General features: G+C 33.3%; 6 protein-coding genes across 17 annotated transcripts; 4 read left to right on the top strand and 2 right to left on the bottom strand.

Annotated features, from left to right (window-relative positions):
* Positions 1 to 52: 52 nt before the first annotated feature.
* Positions 53 to 6,018, top strand: LOC145739144 (SMAD family member 4-like). 7 transcript variants are annotated; one of them, XR_014180905.1, is made up of 11 exons: positions 59 to 240; positions 1,105 to 1,388; positions 1,704 to 2,042; positions 2,578 to 2,694; positions 2,782 to 2,955; positions 3,016 to 3,234; positions 3,290 to 3,539; positions 4,136 to 4,304; positions 4,356 to 4,494; positions 4,547 to 5,575; positions 5,658 to 6,018. XR_014180905.1 is itself a non-coding variant. In XM_081994531.1 (11 exons), exons 3-11 carry the CDS (start codon positions 1,127 to 1,129, stop codon positions 4,756 to 4,758), a joined length of 1,881 nt encoding a protein of 626 aa, XP_081850657.1. In that variant the 5' UTR covers positions 439 to 456; positions 809 to 873; positions 1,105 to 1,126; the 3' UTR covers positions 4,759 to 6,018. The 7 variants fall into 7 exon arrangements, 6 of the variants coding, with proteins under 6 accessions (XP_081850659.1, XP_081850654.1, XP_081850660.1 ...); XM_081994531.1 differs by lacking the exon at positions 59 to 240 and adding exons at positions 439 to 456; positions 809 to 873 and having other exon boundaries at positions 4,547 to 6,018; XM_081994533.1 differs by having other exon boundaries at positions 53 to 240; positions 3,016 to 3,192; positions 4,547 to 6,018.
* On the bottom strand, positions 6,010 to 7,355 carry LOC145739149 (phosphoglycerate mutase 1-like). Its single transcript, XM_081994546.1, has 3 exons — positions 7,039 to 7,355; positions 6,487 to 6,984; positions 6,010 to 6,293 (listed from the first exon to the last, which is right to left on the bottom strand). Exons 1-3 carry the CDS (start codon positions 7,133 to 7,135, stop codon positions 6,124 to 6,126), a joined length of 765 nt encoding a protein of 254 aa, XP_081850672.1. The 5' UTR covers positions 7,136 to 7,355; the 3' UTR covers positions 6,010 to 6,123.
* Positions 7,356 to 7,705: 350 nt separating this feature from the next.
* On the top strand, positions 7,706 to 9,887 carry Pdxk (pyridoxal kinase). Of its 4 annotated transcripts, none has more exons than XM_081994542.1 (6): positions 7,706 to 7,847; positions 8,051 to 8,167; positions 8,700 to 8,943; positions 9,002 to 9,271; positions 9,349 to 9,534; positions 9,689 to 9,887. In XM_081994542.1, the coding sequence occupies exons 2-6, from the start codon at positions 8,087 to 8,089 to the stop codon at positions 9,787 to 9,789; spliced, it is 882 nt and encodes a 293-aa protein (XP_081850668.1). In that variant the 5' UTR covers positions 7,706 to 7,847; positions 8,051 to 8,086; the 3' UTR covers positions 9,790 to 9,887. The 4 variants fall into 4 exon arrangements, with proteins under 4 accessions (XP_081850668.1, XP_081850671.1, XP_081850670.1 ...); XM_081994545.1 differs by having other exon boundaries at positions 7,710 to 7,842; XM_081994544.1 differs by having other exon boundaries at positions 7,734 to 7,752.
* Positions 9,888 to 10,241: 354 nt separating this feature from the next.
* Positions 10,242 to 13,176, top strand: LOC145739146 (protein ABHD18). 2 transcript variants are annotated; one of them, XM_081994539.1, is made up of 10 exons: positions 10,242 to 10,365; positions 10,423 to 10,451; positions 10,521 to 10,605; positions 10,663 to 10,842; positions 10,896 to 11,144; positions 11,400 to 11,489; positions 11,986 to 12,124; positions 12,179 to 12,406; positions 12,460 to 12,688; positions 12,986 to 13,176. In XM_081994539.1, exons 1-10 carry the CDS (start codon positions 10,360 to 10,362, stop codon positions 13,047 to 13,049), a joined length of 1,299 nt encoding a protein of 432 aa, XP_081850665.1. In that variant the 5' UTR covers positions 10,242 to 10,359; the 3' UTR covers positions 13,050 to 13,176. The 2 variants fall into 2 exon arrangements, with proteins under 2 accessions (XP_081850665.1, XP_081850664.1); XM_081994538.1 differs by having other exon boundaries at positions 10,247 to 10,451.
* A 6-nt stretch (positions 13,177 to 13,182) lies between these two features.
* Fic (FIC domain protein adenylyltransferase) lies at positions 13,183 to 15,125 on the bottom strand. The gene is made up of 5 exons (XM_081994540.1): positions 14,471 to 15,125; positions 14,165 to 14,356; positions 13,873 to 14,115; positions 13,578 to 13,825; positions 13,183 to 13,520 (listed from the first exon to the last, which is right to left on the bottom strand). The coding sequence occupies exons 1-5, from the start codon at positions 14,918 to 14,920 to the stop codon at positions 13,352 to 13,354; spliced, it is 1,302 nt and encodes a 433-aa protein (XP_081850666.1). The 5' UTR covers positions 14,921 to 15,125; the 3' UTR covers positions 13,183 to 13,351.
* Positions 15,126 to 16,377: 1,252 nt separating this feature from the next.
* Hr78 (Hormone-receptor-like in 78) lies at positions 16,378 to 18,470 on the top strand. Of its 2 annotated transcripts, none has more exons than XM_081994537.1 (5): positions 16,378 to 16,810; positions 16,890 to 17,084; positions 17,140 to 17,524; positions 17,578 to 17,979; positions 18,039 to 18,470. In XM_081994537.1, the coding sequence occupies exons 1-5, from the start codon at positions 16,501 to 16,503 to the stop codon at positions 18,223 to 18,225; spliced, it is 1,479 nt and encodes a 492-aa protein (XP_081850663.1). In that variant the 5' UTR covers positions 16,378 to 16,500; the 3' UTR covers positions 18,226 to 18,470. The 2 variants fall into 2 exon arrangements, with proteins under 2 accessions (XP_081850663.1, XP_081850661.1); XM_081994535.1 differs by having other exon boundaries at positions 16,863 to 17,084.
* Positions 18,471 to 20,798: the final 2,328 nt, after the last annotated feature.

The raw sequence follows: 20,798 nt of genomic DNA, 5'->3' as shown, positions 1-20,798 counted from the left end.
CCCTGTCTTGAGAAGAGTGCTTGCTTCGTTATTCTTCTGTCAACTGTCTAAACTGTGACACTCCCGGACGCCTATTCTGTTTTTGATTGGTTGTATTTTGTAGTAATTGTAGTAAGTTAGTTGTCACCTCCATTGTTGTTACATTGTTTGGAAATTTGGATATTAACAGCAAATCAATGGAAATTATTTAATAAAGGCAGTCTGGCAATGAGGTTCACCTGACAGGATATAACATAAAACGTAAATATAAACATTATTTAAGGAAATGTGCTTTTTAGTCTTACCACATATAAATACTTTATTTTCTATTGAGATAAGATTCTTTTTTAACAATTTCTGAATTCAAAATTCCAGTATGTACCAACCTTACTATAATGAAATTTCAGACTTGTCAAACCAGATGGTAGTCATTTATCAGAAGTTATTATTTTCTTAAACCAATGTGTATTACTTCAGGTAAAAAACAACATTAACCATGTCTAAAGTAATTTTAATGCTCATACAAAGTGCTAGTTTTTTATTTGGTAAAAACTGAAAAGTGTAGGTATATCAACTTTATCTGTAAAGAGGTTATTGACCTTTCTTGATAGTTTCATGGTCCATGGCACTACAGTCCATGAATTAGTGTAGTTTATAGTGAATCCAATACAATACCATGCACTAGAGGATGGTTGGATAAAAATACTGAAGTAGTGTTACAGTTAACTAAAACAATAAAAGTAATTTAATTAAGTAAATAAATGATAGCAATATAAAATCAGTGAACAATCAGAGTTGCAGTTTTTTTTAAAACAATTTTCTTCAATAGTGGGTCTTCAATAAAGGGTTGACATGCAGTGATTGTTTTTAGTGGAGTTGATTTAATAATAATAGGTAAGTGGTTTGTTAAAACATTATACAAGGACACCATAAATGGAACAACTTCTGAATTGTTAATACCCAGATAAGAAAAATGTAGTTCTGGTCCCTCCCAATAAAATATTGTTTGTTATTTTTAGTACAGTCAAACTAAGGTTATGTGATTAGTAGTGACTACTATTTATCTGCTTTTAACCTAAATTGCCACTTTAGTATAGTTTATTTTGTAACTGGTTAACTTTACAGTGGTTTGGAGTGAACACTGGACATGTCAGGGTTGACCACAAACGCCCCTTCCTCAGCTGATGCTTGCTTGAGCATTGTCCACAGTTTAATGTGCCATCGACAAGGTGGAGAAAGTGAAGGCTTTGCCAAAAGAGCCATTGAATCTCTTGTTAAAAAACTCAAAGAAAAGAGAGATGAATTAGACTCTCTTATCACAGCAATAACTACTAGTGGTGCCCACCCTAGTAAATGTGTCACAATTCAAAGGACTTTAGATGGCAGATTGCAAGTTGCTGGACGAAAAGGTTTGCTTCTAATGTATACATTTTTGTCATACCAATAGCAAGTGTTTACAAGCTATTGTTTATTTTTTTTTGTCTAACAATATTCAGTCTTTCTTTGTTTATCTAGTTTAAGTAGTACTACTATAGGTAATTCAGTTGACAACTAAAGTAACATGTAACAGTTTACAATTTTTTTCATTTGTCATTGTAAAAGGTGCTCTCATTTTTTTAATTAACAACTTTCTATAAATTTACTTTATTTTATAGAATGTACCTAGTATATATTGTCATTTGCAAAATATGTTTTTCATCAGTTAAACATTTAAAAAATTCCAGGTTTTCCTCACGTAATTTATGCAAGAATTTGGAGATGGCCAGACCTTCATAAAAACGAACTCAAACATATTAAATACTGCCAGTTTGCTTTTGATTTAAAATGTGACTCAGTTTGTGTTAATCCCTATCATTATGAAAGAGTGGTATCTCCAGGAATTGACTTGTCAGGGTTGACACTTCAAGCAGGTACTCCACGTATGAAAGATGAGTACAGTGCAGGTACTGTGTCAGGCTCTTCCATGGATGTTGATGGAGAATTAGGTATTGGAGTTTCTCAGACAATACAACACCATCCACCTCAACAAAATTTCAATTTGGGAAACTTACAGTCACCTACAAGTAAGTCCCAATAAAATAAAATTTACTTGGATTTAATGTTTTTTTATAATCTGTTACTTACATGGGTTCATAATAAGTTGTGCACGCGGCGGTCCTTGCAAAACCACTCATTTTTTCCATTTAAAACCAGTATTTTTACATGGCATTTGTAGTGTGGCAAATTTGTCATTGTTGCACTATTTTGGACGTGAAAATGATTAAATTAGATTCATTATTGATTAAAAAAAATCTCTGTTTTATTCATTTTAATAATTTTGTTGTTAATAGTTGCTTGCACTGCTTATTAGCTCACCCTATACTTTTTTTAAAACTGTACGTAGTATTTAAAGGAGCTAATTACATAATAAATTATATTTTTGCTCTTAGTAGCTTTAATAGATTTTAGAAATAAAATTAATTGTAGAAGTTAGAGTATAGATTTTACTAGAGATTTAGATTTTCTCACAGGGCATAGAGTTAATCAAGGATGTTATGCAGTAACTGACGATTTCGCAAATTTCAGTTATGCATGTTTTTCTTTTCATTATCGTGGTAGGTGATCCTGGATTGTATAGTCCTTCAAATAGAGGAGTTTTGGGTCCTGTGATGCCAAAAACTGAAGGCGGACCAGACCCCACAAGGTCTAATTGGTTGCCCCACATGCATATGCCTCGTAAGAATTTTTATTTAGATTGTTTCTAGTTGTTTGCTTGTGGAAAGAGTCTTTTCAGTCTGCTGTCATATGTTTTCTTTTGTGTAGGCCTCCCTAACCAGAATCAAGTGCCAGGAGCCATAATAAATAATCAAACCCCCAGTGGTTCTACAGCTGTAATGCATAACACACCGACACACAATAGTCCTGGTCAATTTTACAACAACTCACAAACTCCTGTTAATTCAGACAGAGCTCAAGAGGCTATCGCACCAGCTATTGGTATTTAAATAATTTCAAGCACACTGTAAATGGGGTAGGTAGATAATTAATTTTGTTTAGGTAGCAGCTCTCCAGTATCTCCCCACATGCAACAGAACGGCTTTAACGGTACTAGTGCCAATGTAAGTGGCAGCAATAATGTTTCCGGCAACTCTCAAACAGTAACAACCCTCCCACAAACATACACCGGTGCTGGAGGAACGTGGACTGGCTCAAATACGCTCACCTATACACAAAGTATGCAACCACCAGATTCTCGAAACCATCACAACACTTATTGTACGACTACAAGTGTTGTTTGTGACTTTCTAATACTCTGATTTTTTTCATTCAGGGAATCACAATTCAACCAACCAGCTTGGTACTGACATAAATGTGGGACTACTTTCCACTCAACCTGCACCGGAATATTGGTGTTCAGTGGCTTATTTTGAGCTGGACACCCAAGTAGGCGAAACCTTTAAAGTCCCTTCAAACTGCCCCAACGTCACTATAGATGGTTATGTAGATCCCTCAGGTGGTCACAGATTTTGTTTGGGGGCTCTTAGTAACGTTCATAGGACGGAACAAAGTGAAAGAGCGAGGTATGATGAAATAGTATTAAATTTTATTTTCATATCCGTGTGGTCAAAAGTTGGCATCGTTTCAGCACCCACTCTTAAAACCAACCTTGTTTAACAAGACAATATACAAAAACCAAAAAAAAAACCTTTTCTGATATGCGAAATGTCAAATTTCACTTAAAATGGTAAATATTTCAGGAACGAATACAGATAGGCATATGACATTATACATGAAGTACATATGTCTAGAATTTGTCGTATAATCCAAAAAAGAAACAATATACAGGATTAAAAATGATGAGATTTTTTTTTGTTTATCAATACCAATCTTCTGACCGATTTTGCAGTATTTATATACGTCAGAGAGGCTATAGGGCTTGATAACCAAAGAACAATACCTTCATTCCAGTATAAGTAAATTGGCTTTTATGCAACCTTAAAAAACGCGTGCAGTGTCTGCCTAAACGAATTTTAAATAAATTAACAATGTTACGAGGCTAACATCGCCTTTTGTTTTTGATTTTTTTACGAAAAGAACAAAAACCCCAAGAAATTCTAACTTAACAATATAATCGCATCATTCAAGAAGTTCCTAATCCTTGAAATATATATTCCAGATTACATATTGGGAAAGGAGTCCAGCTTGATTTAAGAGGAGAAGGAGACGTATGGTTACGTTGTTTAAGTGATCACTCAGTTTTCGTTCAGAGTTACTACTTGGATCGTGAAGCTGGTAGACAACCTGGAGATGCCGTTCATAAAATATATCCCGCAGCATACATTAAGGTAATAAAATTAGTATTTTTGGCCAACTTTTATTGAGATATGTTTATGCAGGTTTTTGATTTGCGGCAATGTCACCATCAGATGACTACCCAAGCTCAAACTGCGCAAGCAGCAGCTGCAGCACAAGCCGCAGCTGTAGCTGGACACATTCCCGGTCCTCATTCAGTGGGTGGAATTGCTCCCGCTATAAGTATTAATTTGCTGATTGTTTAAAATCTAGCTTTTGCAACCAATTATTTCAGGTTTATCGGCCGCAACAGGAATCGGCGTGGATGACTTACGAAGGCTATGCATTTTACGTTTAAGTTTCGTTAAAGGTTGGGGCCCTGACTATCCAAGACAGTCTATTAAAGAAACTCCCTGTTGGATAGAAGTGCACTTGCATAGAGCATTACAGCTTTTAGATGAAGTTTTGCATACCATGCCTATCGACGGTCCGAGAGGCATAGAGTAAGGTTTCTTCACGTTTTATTTCAGACTGACTCTAAGATGTTCATTTTGGTAGTTTGTGAGTTTTAACTGGAAAGTTAAGTGAATTTATGTTATAATGGTTTTTGAATTTTGGCTCTTGGCTTCCGTTTTGTGTTTGCAGCGCTGAATTAATTTCTATTACACGATAAAACAAGGAATCCACGTGCCATTTTAGCTATAACGAAATAAAAGCCAAATTATATTTGCATATTCTTTGACAGTGTAACATTAACTTTTTGGGCTGTGATACTTGTTAGTACACTAAGGTTTCTATTTAATTAGTTCTTTATTTATTTTTGCAGAACGTTTTACCACTTCAACAATTGTTTTGTAGGTATTCTCCTGTTCTGTAGCTTGGGGCTAGAATACTATTAAGTAGATAAGTGTGAGGTTTGTATATTAGTTGGTATTTACAACAATAATATATAATACCAAGGAAATAAATTAGATTTAGGTTTTAATCAAGGAGATTGCCAAATTGACATTTAAAATTATTTAATTAACATTATTATTGTTAATCCCAAATACTAAGAAATAATGGTAATTTCGAACAATTTCTTAGCTTATTGGTCTTGCCATTACACTAAGATTAGTGGGCATTATACAAGTACAATATCAAATTTGGATTAAACATCAATTAATATGTCTTAATGGCTTATAATCATTCTTTACAGAATGTCTTTTATTTCAAACATGAATCCAAAATATTTCAGAACTTATTATCATACATTTTGACAGGAAAACAATTAAAATGACACCACAGTCACAAAAAAACTGGTGTAGAACCAGCTTTTAACATTGTCACATTTCCAGATGCCTCAAACACTTCAAAAATCCTTTAGTTGTCACTAGCTTCTAAAAATTTATCAAACTTCGCAAAAGTATGTGTCAAAATTTATTTGTAAGAATTACAGGACAGTATACACAATCTTTCAATGATTAGTAATGTCAAAAATACTTTATTTGTCACATTTAGAATTGTATTTTCATTGGCTTTTGTGAAATGTACTTTTTTTCTAAGTTTTCACAATCAATCAGCTAAAGAAAAGAGTTATGGAACAAAGTTGTGTATTTCTCAACTTTACAAGATGACAAAATTTACTGGATACAGGTAAAGATTAAGCTTTGTTTTAAAATGTAAATAGCTACCGTTTTTTTAACAGGTCTTTGAATTATTATTTTTGTATATGTAATCTATTTAATAAAAAAACAACCTTCAAATAATTAAAAATACTTCTTGGAACACGTTTGGTTTTATTGTAACTAAACATATGACATATAATTCTTACCAAATAAATAATTAATTTTATATAACACTCACATCCAGAAACTTGTTATATTCTCTACTCTACTTCTTAGCTTTGCCTTGTGCAGCAACAGCTTCCATTGCTTTTTTCACTGTTTCTGGATCTCCCAAGAATTCCATGCTCTTAACAGGTTTCAAATTTTCATCCAATGTGTATACAAATGGAATTCCAGTGGGTAAATTCAGCCCCATGATCTCATCATTTGACAACCCTACAATAATACACTTTTTTTAGAATGTGAGTTTAAAATAGCAAATATTTTTGTAGACACAATTCACAAGTTTGTCATTATTAATGCAACTAAAGTTTTTTAAATGGATTTGATTATTTAAAGTTAAAAAAATAAAATGACATTTTATTTATTGAATGAGTGACTGTTAAGATCAATATTATAAGTCACTTACCATCTAAATGCTTAACAATGCCTCTCAAACTGTTTCCATGTGCAGCAATTAAAATCTTCTTTCCTGCTTTAATCTGTGGCACTATGGTCTCATTCCAGAAAGGAAGGGTGCGTTTAATAGTCAACTCCAAACTTTCAAACATAGGAAACTCATCAGGAGATGGTTCAGCAGCATATCTAGGGTCTTTAACAATAGTGTCATAATAGGGGTGACCAGGTTCCATTGGTGGAGGTGGAGTGTTAAAACTACGACGCCATATAGCCACTTGCTCATCTCCATATTTTTCAGCAGTCTCAGCTTTGTTGAGACCAGTCAGCCCTCCATAATGCCTCTCATTTAACCTCCATGTTTTAATTACAGGTAGGTCAGTTTGACCAATTTCTTTCAGAATGGCTTGTAAAGTGTTTTGAGCTCTGGTGAGCACTGAAGTGTATGCAATATCAAATTGATAGCCTGAGTTTTTGAGCGCAACACCGGCATTAGTTGCTTCTTGCTTTCCTGTGAGAACAATTTTCAAGGAAGAAGGTCAAAGAAAGGTCACAATCATCTTACCTTTTTCACTTAAATTGGCATCAAACCAGCCACAAAAAAGGTTCTTCTCGTTCCATTCGGACTCACCATGGCGCACCATCACCACTTTGTACGACATTTTCAGTTTTTGCTATTTATTTTTCAAATTATAAGTACAGCTTCGGCTTCTTGCAGTCGGTTACAGACAGTAGACTGTAGAGTATGTAATGTGATTAATGTCAATAATTGTGTATGTCACTAAGTCAAGATTTACGTCACAAAACCTGCCTTCTAAAAAAATATTTACGAAATATATTTAAGATCCTTCAGAATACCTTATAAGTTAGTAACTGAGTTTCTAAAACTATCTTCTCTCATTTATCATTGAAAACTCTCAATTTTTTGTACACTTTCATTTTAAACTTGCAAACGGTATGTATGTATGGTTGGTTGTCTAACCTAAACCTAAGCTAATCGCAAATCAGCTGTTTAACGTCAAACATAATTTTTCTAGAAAAGAAAATTTATTATATATGATAAAAGACTGCTGTTCTTTTTCTTGTGCAGCTAATCAAAATATTTACTTATTTATGTATATTATAAAGTTCTGGTAAAAATCTGAATCGTGTATTTCCTCAGGTTTGTCCTTTCAAAAAAGGCCGATCAGCTGTTTCTGACGTTTCATTGGACAACACAACATAAAGTACAAAATTCAAATTGTTCAAATTTGAAAAACGATTTGTTGAATTATTTGATGTAATTTAATTAAGGTTTTATTTGTTTGTTTGGTGTATTGCATGTTGTGATTTGTCAATATCAAGAATATGAAGCATGGAATATGTTATTGTAAGGTTAGACAGTATTTATTATTTTATGGTTTTGTTATGAATATTGAATTGTTCAATTGTTTTTTTGAATTCGCCCAGATGTTACTGAAGTGATTATTTCAAGTTCGTTTAGCATTGACGATAATGCAGTGTAGTTGTCTGAAATTACTTTTATCTGTTTGTACTATAAACATGCTAGATTAAAGCTGGTTTTAATCTAATTTCAGCCGTTGGATAGATGTTGCTAAGTAAAAAGTTATAAAATGGAATCAAGAATTCTTTCAATTCAGAGTCATGTGGTCTCTGGGTATGTCGGAAATAAAAGTGCAGTTTTTCCAATGCAGGTAAGTGTTCAATCATCAATTTACATAGAAGTTTATGGTCTGTTTAACTCTTCAAAAGAAGAAAATTAAACTATTAACTTAACTATTTCAAATTAACTTTAATGAAATTAACCTTGTTGATCTTTTTATCAGTTTAACAGCCTTCACTTACTGATCCAATTTGTTTGGATGCTTTAAATATAATAGAGCAGACTGCAAAGTCCCTACTGTTTCTTAAATTAATAATTAAGTCATAGTGACGTCACAATCATTCTCTACAAGTCAAATTAGTCAAATTATTGTTTTGTCAGATTACGTCATCGTGACGTCAAAAACGCTCTGCTCGCTCCATGGAGCTTGAAAACGAATGCGGCCCGTATTTATTTGCATACTCCATAGAGGGAGTAGAGCGACTGTGTTGGTCATTGTGACGTCATATTCACTCTGCTAGCTTCATATACAGGGCGTTTCAAATTAAATAACTACATAGGGTTTTTGGAACCAGTAAGGAATACAATTATATAGAGAGTGGCTTTGTACATTTTATTTGCAGTTGCTGGGATTTGATGTGGACTATATCAATTCAGTCCAATTTTCAAACCACACAGGCTATAAAAGCGTGGAAGGACAAGTAATTAGCGAAAAAGAGCTGAGCGATTTGATTAGGGGGCTCAAAAACAATGGCATTGATCAGTACAGTCATTTACTTACTGGCTATATTGGTTCAGTTGGTTTTTTAAAGGAGATCATATCAGTTTACAAACATTTGAAAAGTGTTAATCCTGATTTGATTTATGGTATACATGGTACTAGTTTATTTTGATAGGTTTTTTTGTACAAATTTACTTTCTTCAGTATGTGATCCAGTAATGGGTGATAATGGTAAAATGTATGTACCTAAAGAGTTGCTCTCAATTTACAAAAATGAAATACTGCCTCTGGCAACGATCTTGGTACCAAATTTGTTTGAAGCACAACTATTAACGGATATGGCAATTGAGAATGAGGAGCAAATGTGGACAGCAATTGATTTGTTGCACGGCAAAGGAATTCAAACCGTTTTCATTTCTTCTGCAGAATTTTCTGACAAAAATCAGTTGGTTGTATTTGCTAGCTCTAGAAGAGGTTTGCATACATTTTTTTTATTACTTATTAATTTCTCAAATTGCATTAACTTTTATTATAGAATAGCTTATTTTTAGGAACTTCAATTAAACTCAAATTGCAAATTCCAAAAATTCCAGCAGTATTTACAGGAACAGGAGACTTGTTCAGCGCCCTTATCTTGTGTTTTATGCAACAATCTGGATCGGACGTGAAGGCTTCGCTGGAGAAAACTGTGGCAACGTTACAGTCGGTCTTGAAACGGACTTATGAACACTCTAAAGGTGAGTTCAAATGTAGAAAAGACTTGGAAAGTCATCCAATTGATTAAGAAATTTTAACACTTTAAATGAAATCGCCTGCTAAAGGCTTAAACATTAAATAAAAAAGTTTCTCGTACCTGTTTTACTTTACTGTTTTTTTAAATAATTGTTTCAGGAAGGGAATTGAACTCCAAGAATACTGAATTAAGACTAATTCAAAGCAGAGATGACATATTAAATCCGCAAGTTGTTATACAAGCAAATGTGGTTGATTGATTGTTTTTTAGATTTTGTTAATATTGTTTTCTTTAATCCGTGTTTTATATTATATTTATATTATATTCGTCTGTTATTAAAGGATTGTAAATTGATGATTTTTATTGTGTTTGTGCTAATATAACATAAAAGCCGCACTCGTTTTCAAGCTCCATAGAGCGAGCAGAGCGTTTTTGACGTCACGATGGCGCAATTTGGCAAAACCATAATTTCCACCAACTGTCAAATTACGTCATTCTGACGTCTAAAACGCTCTGCTCGCTCCATGGAGCGTGAAAACGAATGCGGCCATTGTAATAAATAAACTTGAAGCTTAACGCCATAAGGTAAGGTTGCACAATGCACTTGCACATAAAGTCAGAAAAATCAATTGACTCTACTAGTCGTAATTTTAAGATTTCCTTGCGGAACTTTAGACACTTCCAATGTTTCAAATAAAATGATGTTTGACAGTTTGACAGTAAGTTTTATTTTGAGTTGAGGTTTGAGGTTATAAAATGAAAAATTGACAAAAAAAGTTCAAAATAAAGGTTTAAAAGTAAGTTTTCCCTTAAACAAAATTTCTAAAGAATGCCCGTAAGTCGCCTTGACGTTATATACAGAAAGCTCTTGCTCACTAAATTTTTCACCAAGGGCTGGGGGGTTCCGGAGGACCTGGAAAGGTACTAGTAGTCATGAAACTACATTTGTTTATTTGGTTTTTATTTTATACCTTTACCATATGCTTTTAGGCTATTTAGCTTTAGGAAAGTTATGTCAAATAGAGAAACTTGCTTTGATCTAGTGCCAAAGGATTACCCAATCCAAATATTAAATGTAAGAGAGTTGTTTTTTGATAGTTAACTTTGCTATATGTTTGGTGCTTTTTTCCAGTCCCAGAAGCATGCAGACTGTCACATTATTGAAGGTAAATTTCGGAGTCCTTTTGCTTTACATATGCCTGGTTTGGTGGCCCCTGAAGTTCAAGATGCTTTTTTCCAAATGGTTTTACCATTGCACTGGTCAAATGATTACAAACCTGTTTGCATTCATTTAGCAGGCACTGGGGATCATGTAAGTTGTTTTGGATTAATTCAGCATTATTTTGTAAATATAAACTTTTCTAGTACTTTTGGAGAAGAAGAAATATGATGGCAAAACCCTTACTAAAAATGGGTATTGGTGCCATAATACTTGAAAACCCATTCTATGGCTTGAGAAAACCAAAGGAACAAATTAGATCTAGTGTACATTATGTTTCTGATATTTTTGTCATGGGTGGTTGTTTAATTTTAGAATGTCTAGTTTTGCTCAATTGGTGTGAACAACTTGGTTTTGGCCCATTGGGTGTTACAGGTATATCAATGGGTGGCCATGTAAGTATAGAGTAGCATTCACAACACCTTAAACTTTAATTTGGCACAGAAATATGGAAAGTTTAAATAAAAGTGGACAGATAATATAGAGTTACTTGTTGGACTTAACACATTACTTATTTTTAATCAGCATACTTTCAGTGCAACATTATAAAAATTTTTAGTAAATGCTAAAATTTCTGTACACTTTTGTTTGAATATTCTTTAGTAACATAGACTCACTTAGGCTTCATCACATTATGATTTATTTTGTAGATGGCTTCTCTTGCAGCATCTAATTGGCCCAAACCTTTGGTGCTAGTCCCTTGTTTAAGCTGGTCAACTGCCTCATCTGTCTTTACTGAGGTAAAATGACCCCACTAAATTTTATAATTTAAATTTTGGTAATTGGATCTTTTATTATACAATCTTTGCTGTCAATGGTATGTTGTAAATTTAATAAGAATGGGTCATTTCGCAAATTTAATATGTGTGTTAGGTTGATAATAATAATATTAGTATACTTTAAAAAACAATACATTTATGTTATATGTCCTGAATTACCCATACAACTTGAACAATTTACATCCAGTTTGTGTTTTCTCAATTCTATTTTAAATGTACATTCATTTATTTTCAGTAGTAACAAACATAATGTTTTGCTTTATCTTCACAATCATGCTTGGCATTTTTTATCTGCACTATGTAGAAGTGAAGATTTAAAGATGAAAACTATAACAAATTTCAAGGGCTGAAAAATAATTTTAAGTTAAAGTGTTGGTCACAAATAGCACTTTAACCTATTTTGCAATTATACGTTTTGATTCAATATATGCCACATAATGTTTATTTGTATTATTAGGGTGTAATGAGTGAGTCCATAGACTGGGACATGCTTCAAGACCAATACTTTAGCAACAAAATGTACTCTGAAAAGCTGTCAAAAGCTTGCAAAATAGTGGATGATCCTTTTGCTTGTAATTTAGGTAAAAGTTTGACTGGTATGGTGATTTTTATTTTGTGAAAACTTTTTAAAACCATTACATGTCTTCCAGATTATCATATACAATGTGAAATGGACCTAGTTGATCAATTAAAGTCTAGCTATGTGACTCCTTATGAGTTAGTTAATGTAATTAAGATTAATGGTGAGAATAGGAGCTGTCAAGAAGTTTCTTACAAGTCGTCTCCTTCTAAGAAGAGATTTTTATCACAGATCGACTATATTAAAAATATACCTCCACTTATTCCAAGCAAAAAAGTGATATCAATGAAAAAACGAGGTGTTTAATAGTTGTGACGTGCGTTTTGTTAAAATAACAAAGCCACATTTCAGCAAAAGAAGCCTTGTGGTTTATGAGGGGCATGATGGATGAATGTACACATTTAAAAAATTTCTCAGTACCTGTGGATACCTCACTTGTGATATCAATAACTGCTAAAACTGACGGGTATGTCCCTAGAAGGGGTGTATCAAGACTTGACGAGATATGGCCTGGAACTACTGTGAGATATTTAGACTGTGGACATGTAGGGGCCTACATTTGGTATAGTAATATATTCAGGTGAGTTGGTTTTACACTTTAAAATAAAGCAGTTAAATCTGATTGCATTTAAAAAATTATATTAATTAAACTGTTGACACATGTTTTCTTGCAATTATTTCTTATTGTTTACAGTCTAGTTAGTGTGTTCTTTTTATTGGTCGACAAAATTGCGCAACTTTGACTCTGTTGGAATCCAATAAATAACACTTTAAGATATGAAAAAAAAAACGAAATTTTGAAAACTTTTCTTGAAATAACTAAAAGTAAATTAAACTTTACCTTTGCCACTTTTCCTTCTGTAATAAACTGTTCCAGGGGTGCAATTGTTGAAGCCTTTGAGAAAGCAAAGAAGAAGTCTTCATCATCCTCCAGTAGTTAAATTTGAGATTTATATGTTTGTTCCTATGTGCCTTTCACAATTTTATTTGTTACAAAAAATATGGTTGTGATTTGTGTTATTTTTTGTTGAATCCTTCATATCAGGTAATAAAAAAGTTTAAATAAAACCAGCCTTTTTGACTTAGTATAAGGTTTATTGTTTTTGTTAACAAAAATAAATGATATAAATTAAATAACAAAAAAAGATGTTTTTACACTGTAAATGCACTTTTTTATAAATTATTCACAATAAAAATGATAATAAATTACACTCAATTTTTAAAAATAAATTATTCAGCACTGTTACCTATCTAAATAGGCCATCATTTGATGGACAGGACCATCTAAAGATAATGCTCTAGTTCCATATAAATACATATCAAAAATTTGTAAAGTACATTGTGCCACAAAGCGAACAAAGGGTTTTACATCTCCCATGTTTGCTGTTTTAAGAGTGTCATAATATTTATCCCTAAAACAAAAAATAGTGTAACTGCTTTCAGTATTAGAAAATATACACTTAACTCACCGTTGCTCTTTTAAAATCATTACTGGAGGATAACCAGATTTTAGAAGAATTAGATTCATAATAAGTCTACTTGTGCGTCCATTTCCATCAACAAAAGGGTGAATGTCAACCAACTTGTAATGTGCCAAAGCAGCATAGCGTACAGGATGCATGCTGTGGGCTTCTTCTGAATTTAACCAATTAATATAATTTTCCATTAAACTAGGAATCTCTTCATATGGAGGAGGAACATGACTACCTACAAACACCTACAAAGCCCTACAAATATTGCCTTTAATAAATTGGGTTGTCCTACCTTCTCATCTCTGAATACACCAGATTTAATAGGGTCCACATGGCCCATCACACGCCTGTGAATACCTAAGATTTCTTTAATTCCAATATAGTCAGTTCTAATCAGTAACTTCACATACTGCATGGCCTTCTCAAGACCCAAAATCTCATTGTGCTCAAGCAAGCTCTTTCCACTCACCACTTGGCCAGTTTCCAATACATATCTGAGCTGTTCTACAGTCATGGTGTTGCCTTCAATTCCTACCTGAAATTTAAATTTTAGGACAACTATACTAAAACATGCAACAACATACAGTATGGTAAATATGCAAATAATATGCTTGTTTTTTAACAGCATCAAAATGGTCTAGTTTCATCCTTTTTTTCAAGTCCATTTTCAGATTGTCTATTTCTTGGAACAATTTGAGGTCTAATCTGTCAACAACTGGAGCTGTACGTTGCCTGTTAAAAAGTGCAGCTTCATGGTGTGGAGAGTAAGTTAATGCCTAAAATTTCAACTTTATTTAGGCTCAAATTGTCTCTAAATGTTCTAATGTGGATTACAATGGAATTGATTACCCTTCTCTACATAAATGTGTAGTTACACAGACAAAACTTACCTTAAAATATAATTCATCTGCAGTGACAATATCATGGTTTTGCTCCAAAAACTCTCCATACCAATTCAGAACATCAGCATTGTCAGGAGCCATGGCATTGGCATGTTCAAACAACTTCAATGCCTTGCTCTTCTTTCCTACAATCTTAAAAGCAAGAGCAGCTTGAATTATATTGTAAACTTCCGAATCGGTTCCCATTTTCGCCTTAATATCATAATCCTTACTGTCAGATTTAAGGGCTAGATTTAAATCATTTAATACTGAATCATCATGATGTATTGCCACCTGGGACTTCTGGTCCTCTGAGGGAATTAGATCTTCAAATTCTGGTGAATAGTATCGGATTGAAGTTTTCTTATGAAGGCCAATGTAATAGTAGTGTTGAAGTAGAGCCAGCAAGACACATATTACAGACAACAATATTGAGATTATTACCACCAGAAGATTCATTTCCCAATGCTAGTTAGGAATCCTGACATTGCTTAGGAGTAGTGCCAATACGTTCATTGTTTCCTTTAGTTGAATTTGGTACTTATTGTGTTACTAAATACTAAGTATAATTAGCGTAAAACTACCATGGAAAAAAATAAATACTATGAAAAATTACAAAACAAGATAATTTAAAATGACACACTGATTTTAGGTTAGGTTGTATTTTTAGTCAGGAAGTAAATGACGTCATTGTTACTCCCAATAAATTAAGAAATATAGCAGGAAGGAGAAATAGCAATCAAAGAGGGGGACAAAAATCGTTCAGTATGGCCGCCGTAAAACTGTCAGAAAATCAGTGACGATAATCAATCTGCTGTTGCCCACTATTCACAAATCCACTCGTCAATAATAATTCGACTAATTTAAGTTTGCAAAAATTAACCTTTAATGGACCGAAAAGCAAAACAAACAAAAACCACAAATCTTTGCGGTTTTTTGCTAACTTCACATACCACCAAATATAAACAAAACCGTTTTACGACTAACTTCGGATGTTTCATTCAATTGCGCAGTAGGCGAATGTGGGGGACAAAGATGGCGACTTCCGTCTCGGTCGCTTAATGCACAAACCAATAATAAGAAAATATAGCAGGAAGGAGCAATAGCAATCAAAGAGGGGGACAAAAATCGTTCAGTATGGCGGCCGGAAACTGTCAGAAAATCAGTGACGATAATCAATCTGCTGTTGCCCACTATTCCCAAATCCATTCGTCAATAATAATTCAATTAATTTAAGTTTGCAAAAATTAATCTTTAACGGACCGAAAAGCAAAAAAAACATAAACCACAAGTCTTTACGGTTTTTAGCTAACTTTACATACCACCAAATCAATGAATAAAAAAAATATAGCAGGAAGGAGCAATAGCAAACAAAGGGGGTGACAGAAACAAGGGGGAGAGGGGGAGTAATATGGCGGCCGTCAACTTTCGGTTGGCACTATAAAACACTATTATTATTGTCCACTGTACAACTTAATTTAAATTTGCAAAACTCAACTGTTAAAGAACCACAAACAAACAAAACAAATTAACACTAAATACAAACAACAAATTTTTGCGGGTTTGAAACTCCAAACTGACAATGACTTTGCGTCAATTCAACTGCGCAGTAGGCGAATGCGCAATCAACTTCCGTCCCCCTCGCTTAATGCACAAACGGGTTATAATTTGTATTATTGTTACCTCCTGATACTTGTTCTTTTTCCTCATTGCACCAAATATAAACAACATCGTTTTACGACTAACTTCGGAGGTTTCATTCAATTGCGCTGTAGGCGAATGTGGGGGACAAAGATGGCGACTTCCGTCTCGGTCGCTTAATGCACAAACAGGGTATTTGCTACCTCCTGATTCTTTTTGCTCGAAGACATTTACCGTACTGGGTGGCAACACTGGCAACACCGCAGAAAAATGACATTTTTAATTCCTATTTCCTTGACTTGGGACGTCAAAAAAAAGCAACCTGAAAAGCAAATTTTGGCCTTTGGCGTGTTATGATTAAAATAAAATGTGTCTTATTTAACTAAATTGTTCAAAAAATGGAAGAAAACCTGAAAGCGGATTTACATAGTGTTAAGTCTGAAATGTTGAGTGATAAGAGCAGGTCAAATGCTAACAATATGTGCTTGACCATAGAACTTTGTGTTGTTTGTGGTGATAGAGCTTCTGGAAGGCATTATGGAGCTATTTCATGTGAAGGTTGCAAAGGTTTTTTTAAACGATCAATCCGTAAGCAATTGGGGTACCAATGTAGAGGGAGCAAAAACTGTGAAGTTACTAAACACCATCGAAATCGATGTCAATACTGTAGACTTCAGAAATGCTTGGCATGTGGCATGAGGAGTGATTGTAAGTTGACTTTAGACCGTTAATTAATTTAAAATTGCTATTGTACTGCTAGATCACATGCAGCTGGATTATGTTTCAGCGGTCCAACATGAACGAAAGCCTATATTAGACAAGAAAGATTACCCAAATAATTCAAACAGTAATTTTAATCCTTCACCTGTAAATACAGTAAAGGGAATATTTATTCGGAGGGATTTGAATACAGAGAGTGGAATCATAAATAATCCATTTAATCAGTGTGATATAGGGTTGCAATTTCTTACTAAAAGAATTAGTAAGCTAGTTTTTGTTGTTCAAGAATTCTTGTGGACTTAACTTCCTGCTTCTAGGTAACAATAGTTCTACTGAACAATTTCATCTTTCACCTTCTCAGGCTAGTATAGATGATGAGGTGTCTATGGATAGTACAAATACTGGAGCTGAACTGTCAGATGCATTAAATGTAGCCAAGGATAAACAACTAATTTCCAAAGCTTTAGATATTATAGCAAAAGTACAGTCATTCAATGAAACAGATCTCCCCACTTTATCAAATGAGGAAAAGTGTGATTATGATGGTCCTGTGTTGGAGGAACAAAATATATCATTTAATTTACAAGTTCCTGGTCCTGTTCCACCCTACTTACATATTCACTATATTTGTGAAAGTGGGTCAAGGTTATTGGTTTTGTCCATTCAATGGGCCAAAAATATACCTCCATTTCACAGCCTGAAGTAAGTGAAACCCTATAATTATAAACATTGTCAAATTTTTTATTTTATTACAGTTCTGATGTACAAATAGCATTACTAAAAAGTTGTTGGGCTGAACTTTTTACTTTAGGACTAGCTCAGTGTTCTCACTCTTTATCAATTTCCACAATTCTCTCAGCCTTAATAAGCCACTTACATGCTTCAATAGCCCAAGAAAAAATGTCAGCAGCAAAAGTGAAACAAGTAACTGACCACATTGTAAAGTTACAGAATTTCATAAGTTCAATGAATCGCCTCCATTTGGATGATGAAGAATATGCTTATTTAAAAGCAATCACTTTGTTTAACACCAATCAAAATGATGTTTTAAATAGAAGCAATATTTTTACCATTGAAAAGCTGCAAGAAAAGAGTTTTCAGGCTTTACAAAGTTATGTAGACAGTAATGCATCAGGGGACCATGATAGGTTTGCAAAGTAAGATTTTACTAAATAGCTTGCCAGTTTTTGGTCTATAATTTAATGGTAATTTATAGATTATTACTGAGACTGCCACCTCTTAAGTCTTTGGAACCCAGTATAGTAGAAGAACTTTTCTTTGCCAGCCTTATAGGGCAAATTCAAGTGGACAGTATTATTCCCTACATATTAAGAATGGGTTCTAACAGTTGCAATATGAGCTTCAGAACTGTGAAGTCAGAAATTGAGGAGTTTTGTAAATGACATTTAGTTGCAATTTTGTTTTGTGATTTTTTAAATTTTTATATTAATTACTTTCACTTATATGGAGTGTTACTTAATAATACATATATTTATATGCACTGAGAAAATTATATTTAGATTTTTTTTATTTGTGAAGTGATCACTATATAATGATAATTTGTTTGTAAAATTTTTTTGACGACCAAATATGGTTAATAATACTAAAAATATTAATAAAAGCTATTTTATTAATGATTTCAAAATAATGTGTTTGTTCTTACTATTTCCTATACTACAGTTTTAAATGTCAATAATTCACCAAATCGATAGCCCATCAAAAAATAAGTTGACATAATGTAATTATGAAATGAGTTGTTTGATTTGAATGACATAGGGATATAGGGGGATATCGATATAAGGGAATAGTCTTTATTTTCTAGGCTCACTGGATATTATTCAAAAATTGACAAAAATGTCTACTTGGGTTATTGCCTTTTTTACTTTAAAATGGTTCAAACGGATTCAAATTTGGTCATCTGTGAGGTTTACGAGTTAATTTTTGACACTGAAAATAGTCAAAAAACAGGATTTTTGAACTGGGTAGGTAGTGTAAGACTGATCATTCACACTGGTAACGAATTTTCGAACTAATTTAATTCTAAAAATTAGTGTTCAAGACTAATATTGTAGCATTTAATGCCAAAATTGTTTAATTTTATCAATGAAGAGTCTGAAACTTAACTTTTACTAGAAAAAATAGTTTAAAATTAGATTTTTCAGTCTTAAAACACAGTGAAGCGTCTAGAAGTTAATTTAATACTGACAAAGCGTGAAATGGCATGTTTAAGCCTATGGAAAATTTAAAAATAGTTTTTTAAGTCTACTATGTCAAAAACTTGGTGAAGATAACCCTAAAACTCAATTTTCCAAGCTGAAAGCAGTTTTAAAGCCCTAAAAATAGTCCAGAGTCCTAAGAAAATAAAAAACAAATTAAAAAAACTTAAAAAGTTAGTCTTCAATTCAGTTTTCATGAATCTAATATCAATATCCTGTATTTAAGACTATTTTCAAGACTAAAATGTTGAAATGTATTTTCAAATCATGAAAACTTACTTCAAATGCAAATTTTAAGCTTTTGATGTCACTTTTTGGTGTCCAAGTCAATTTTCAAGGTTGAAATGTGTGAATTTGTAGTCAAAAATTCTAGATAAAGTAGTTTTTCATGGCTACAAATCAATTTTCAGTACTCAAGTTTTTCAACTTATCTGAAAACTATAACGACTGACTACAAAGACAGTTTTTAAGCCTCTCAAGTCAATTTTTACAGTTTCCAAGTCAATTGTCAAGGCTAGAGTCTTTCAATTTGTCTGAAAACTGGTTACAAAGACAATTTTAAGCCTCTCAAGTCAATTTTCACCGTTTCAAAGTAAATTTACTCGTTAATAAGTCAATTTTCAAAACTAAAGTCTTTCAACTTTTCTGGAAACTATGAAAACTGGCTAGAAAGACATTTTTTAAGCTTCTTTGTCAGTCAATTTTCACCGTTTTTAAGACAAAGTTGGGTTGGGTTGGTTTTGGGTCTTTGAACGTAATAACTCAATTATCTCGTAAACAAAGTTTCAAATCAGAATTTTATAAGAGATACTTATTTTAATTGAACAAGTAAAGTAAAAAAAAATCTGAAATTTTTGAAAAATATCCAGTGATGCAGAGAAAAAAAATTAAAACCATCTTTCTGTATTTACACCACTGTACAGTTTCGACAAACGTCATTAACATCACATAGTGAGTATTAATTTCATATGTATTTATTCTAAATTTGATTAAAATTGCTCCAGCGGTCTGACAGTTATGACAAGAAACCGATTTTTTAAATTGAACTTTTATGGACTGTATTTTCATTGAGAAGCATTTTTCAGGAAAATGACATAATGTATGTTAACTTATTTTTTGATGGGCTATCGAATGGTGAATTATTGACATTTAAAACTGGACCACCCTGTATAATAAAAGCCTGTAGTTATAGTGAGTAAGAGTTTTCTCTACACTCTGTAGATCCTTGTATGTGTCAATATTATTGACCTCAGATGGTTCAAGCAAGACTACTGCTTTTTACCCTCCCATCACTGTATATCAACGGGACAAATGAAGAGGGCATGACTATTAAGTTGTCTTGTTTTGTTCTTTGGCTCTGCTAGAGGGCAATTCGCCCGCACGAATTGTGAGAGGGCTGAGATAATCGAGTTTGTACTCCCCAACCCCCAGAATTTGTCACAAAAGTTACTTTACACACACAAAAAAGTCTAAAAATCGCTTAAGGGCACGATCCGAGTAAAAGATATAGTCATTCCTTGTGGAAACTATAACCGTCACATCCACGTGGTCTTGACCTAGGTTTTCACCCTTTCCGCCTCTTGGAAGTGCACCGCACAAGCAAAGTCCCTATAGACTTTTAGGAATCGACGTTTCCACTTAGAGGTCCCACCATCTCCACTCGACCGGCTGCGGAATTCGGTCGTCAACTTTATGAACCACTGTAATCTAATTAACAAAAACCAGCACGGATTTATAAAGGGAAAATCAACACAAACGGC

The sequence above is a fragment of the Ips typographus genome, linkage group LG16 (genome assembly GCF_016097725.1).
Source record: "Ips typographus isolate SLU linkage group LG16, UJ_Ityp_2.0, whole genome shotgun sequence".
Taxonomy (NCBI): domain Eukaryota; kingdom Metazoa; phylum Arthropoda; class Insecta; order Coleoptera; family Curculionidae; genus Ips; species Ips typographus.
This window is presented reverse-complemented; position numbering and strand designations above follow the sequence as displayed.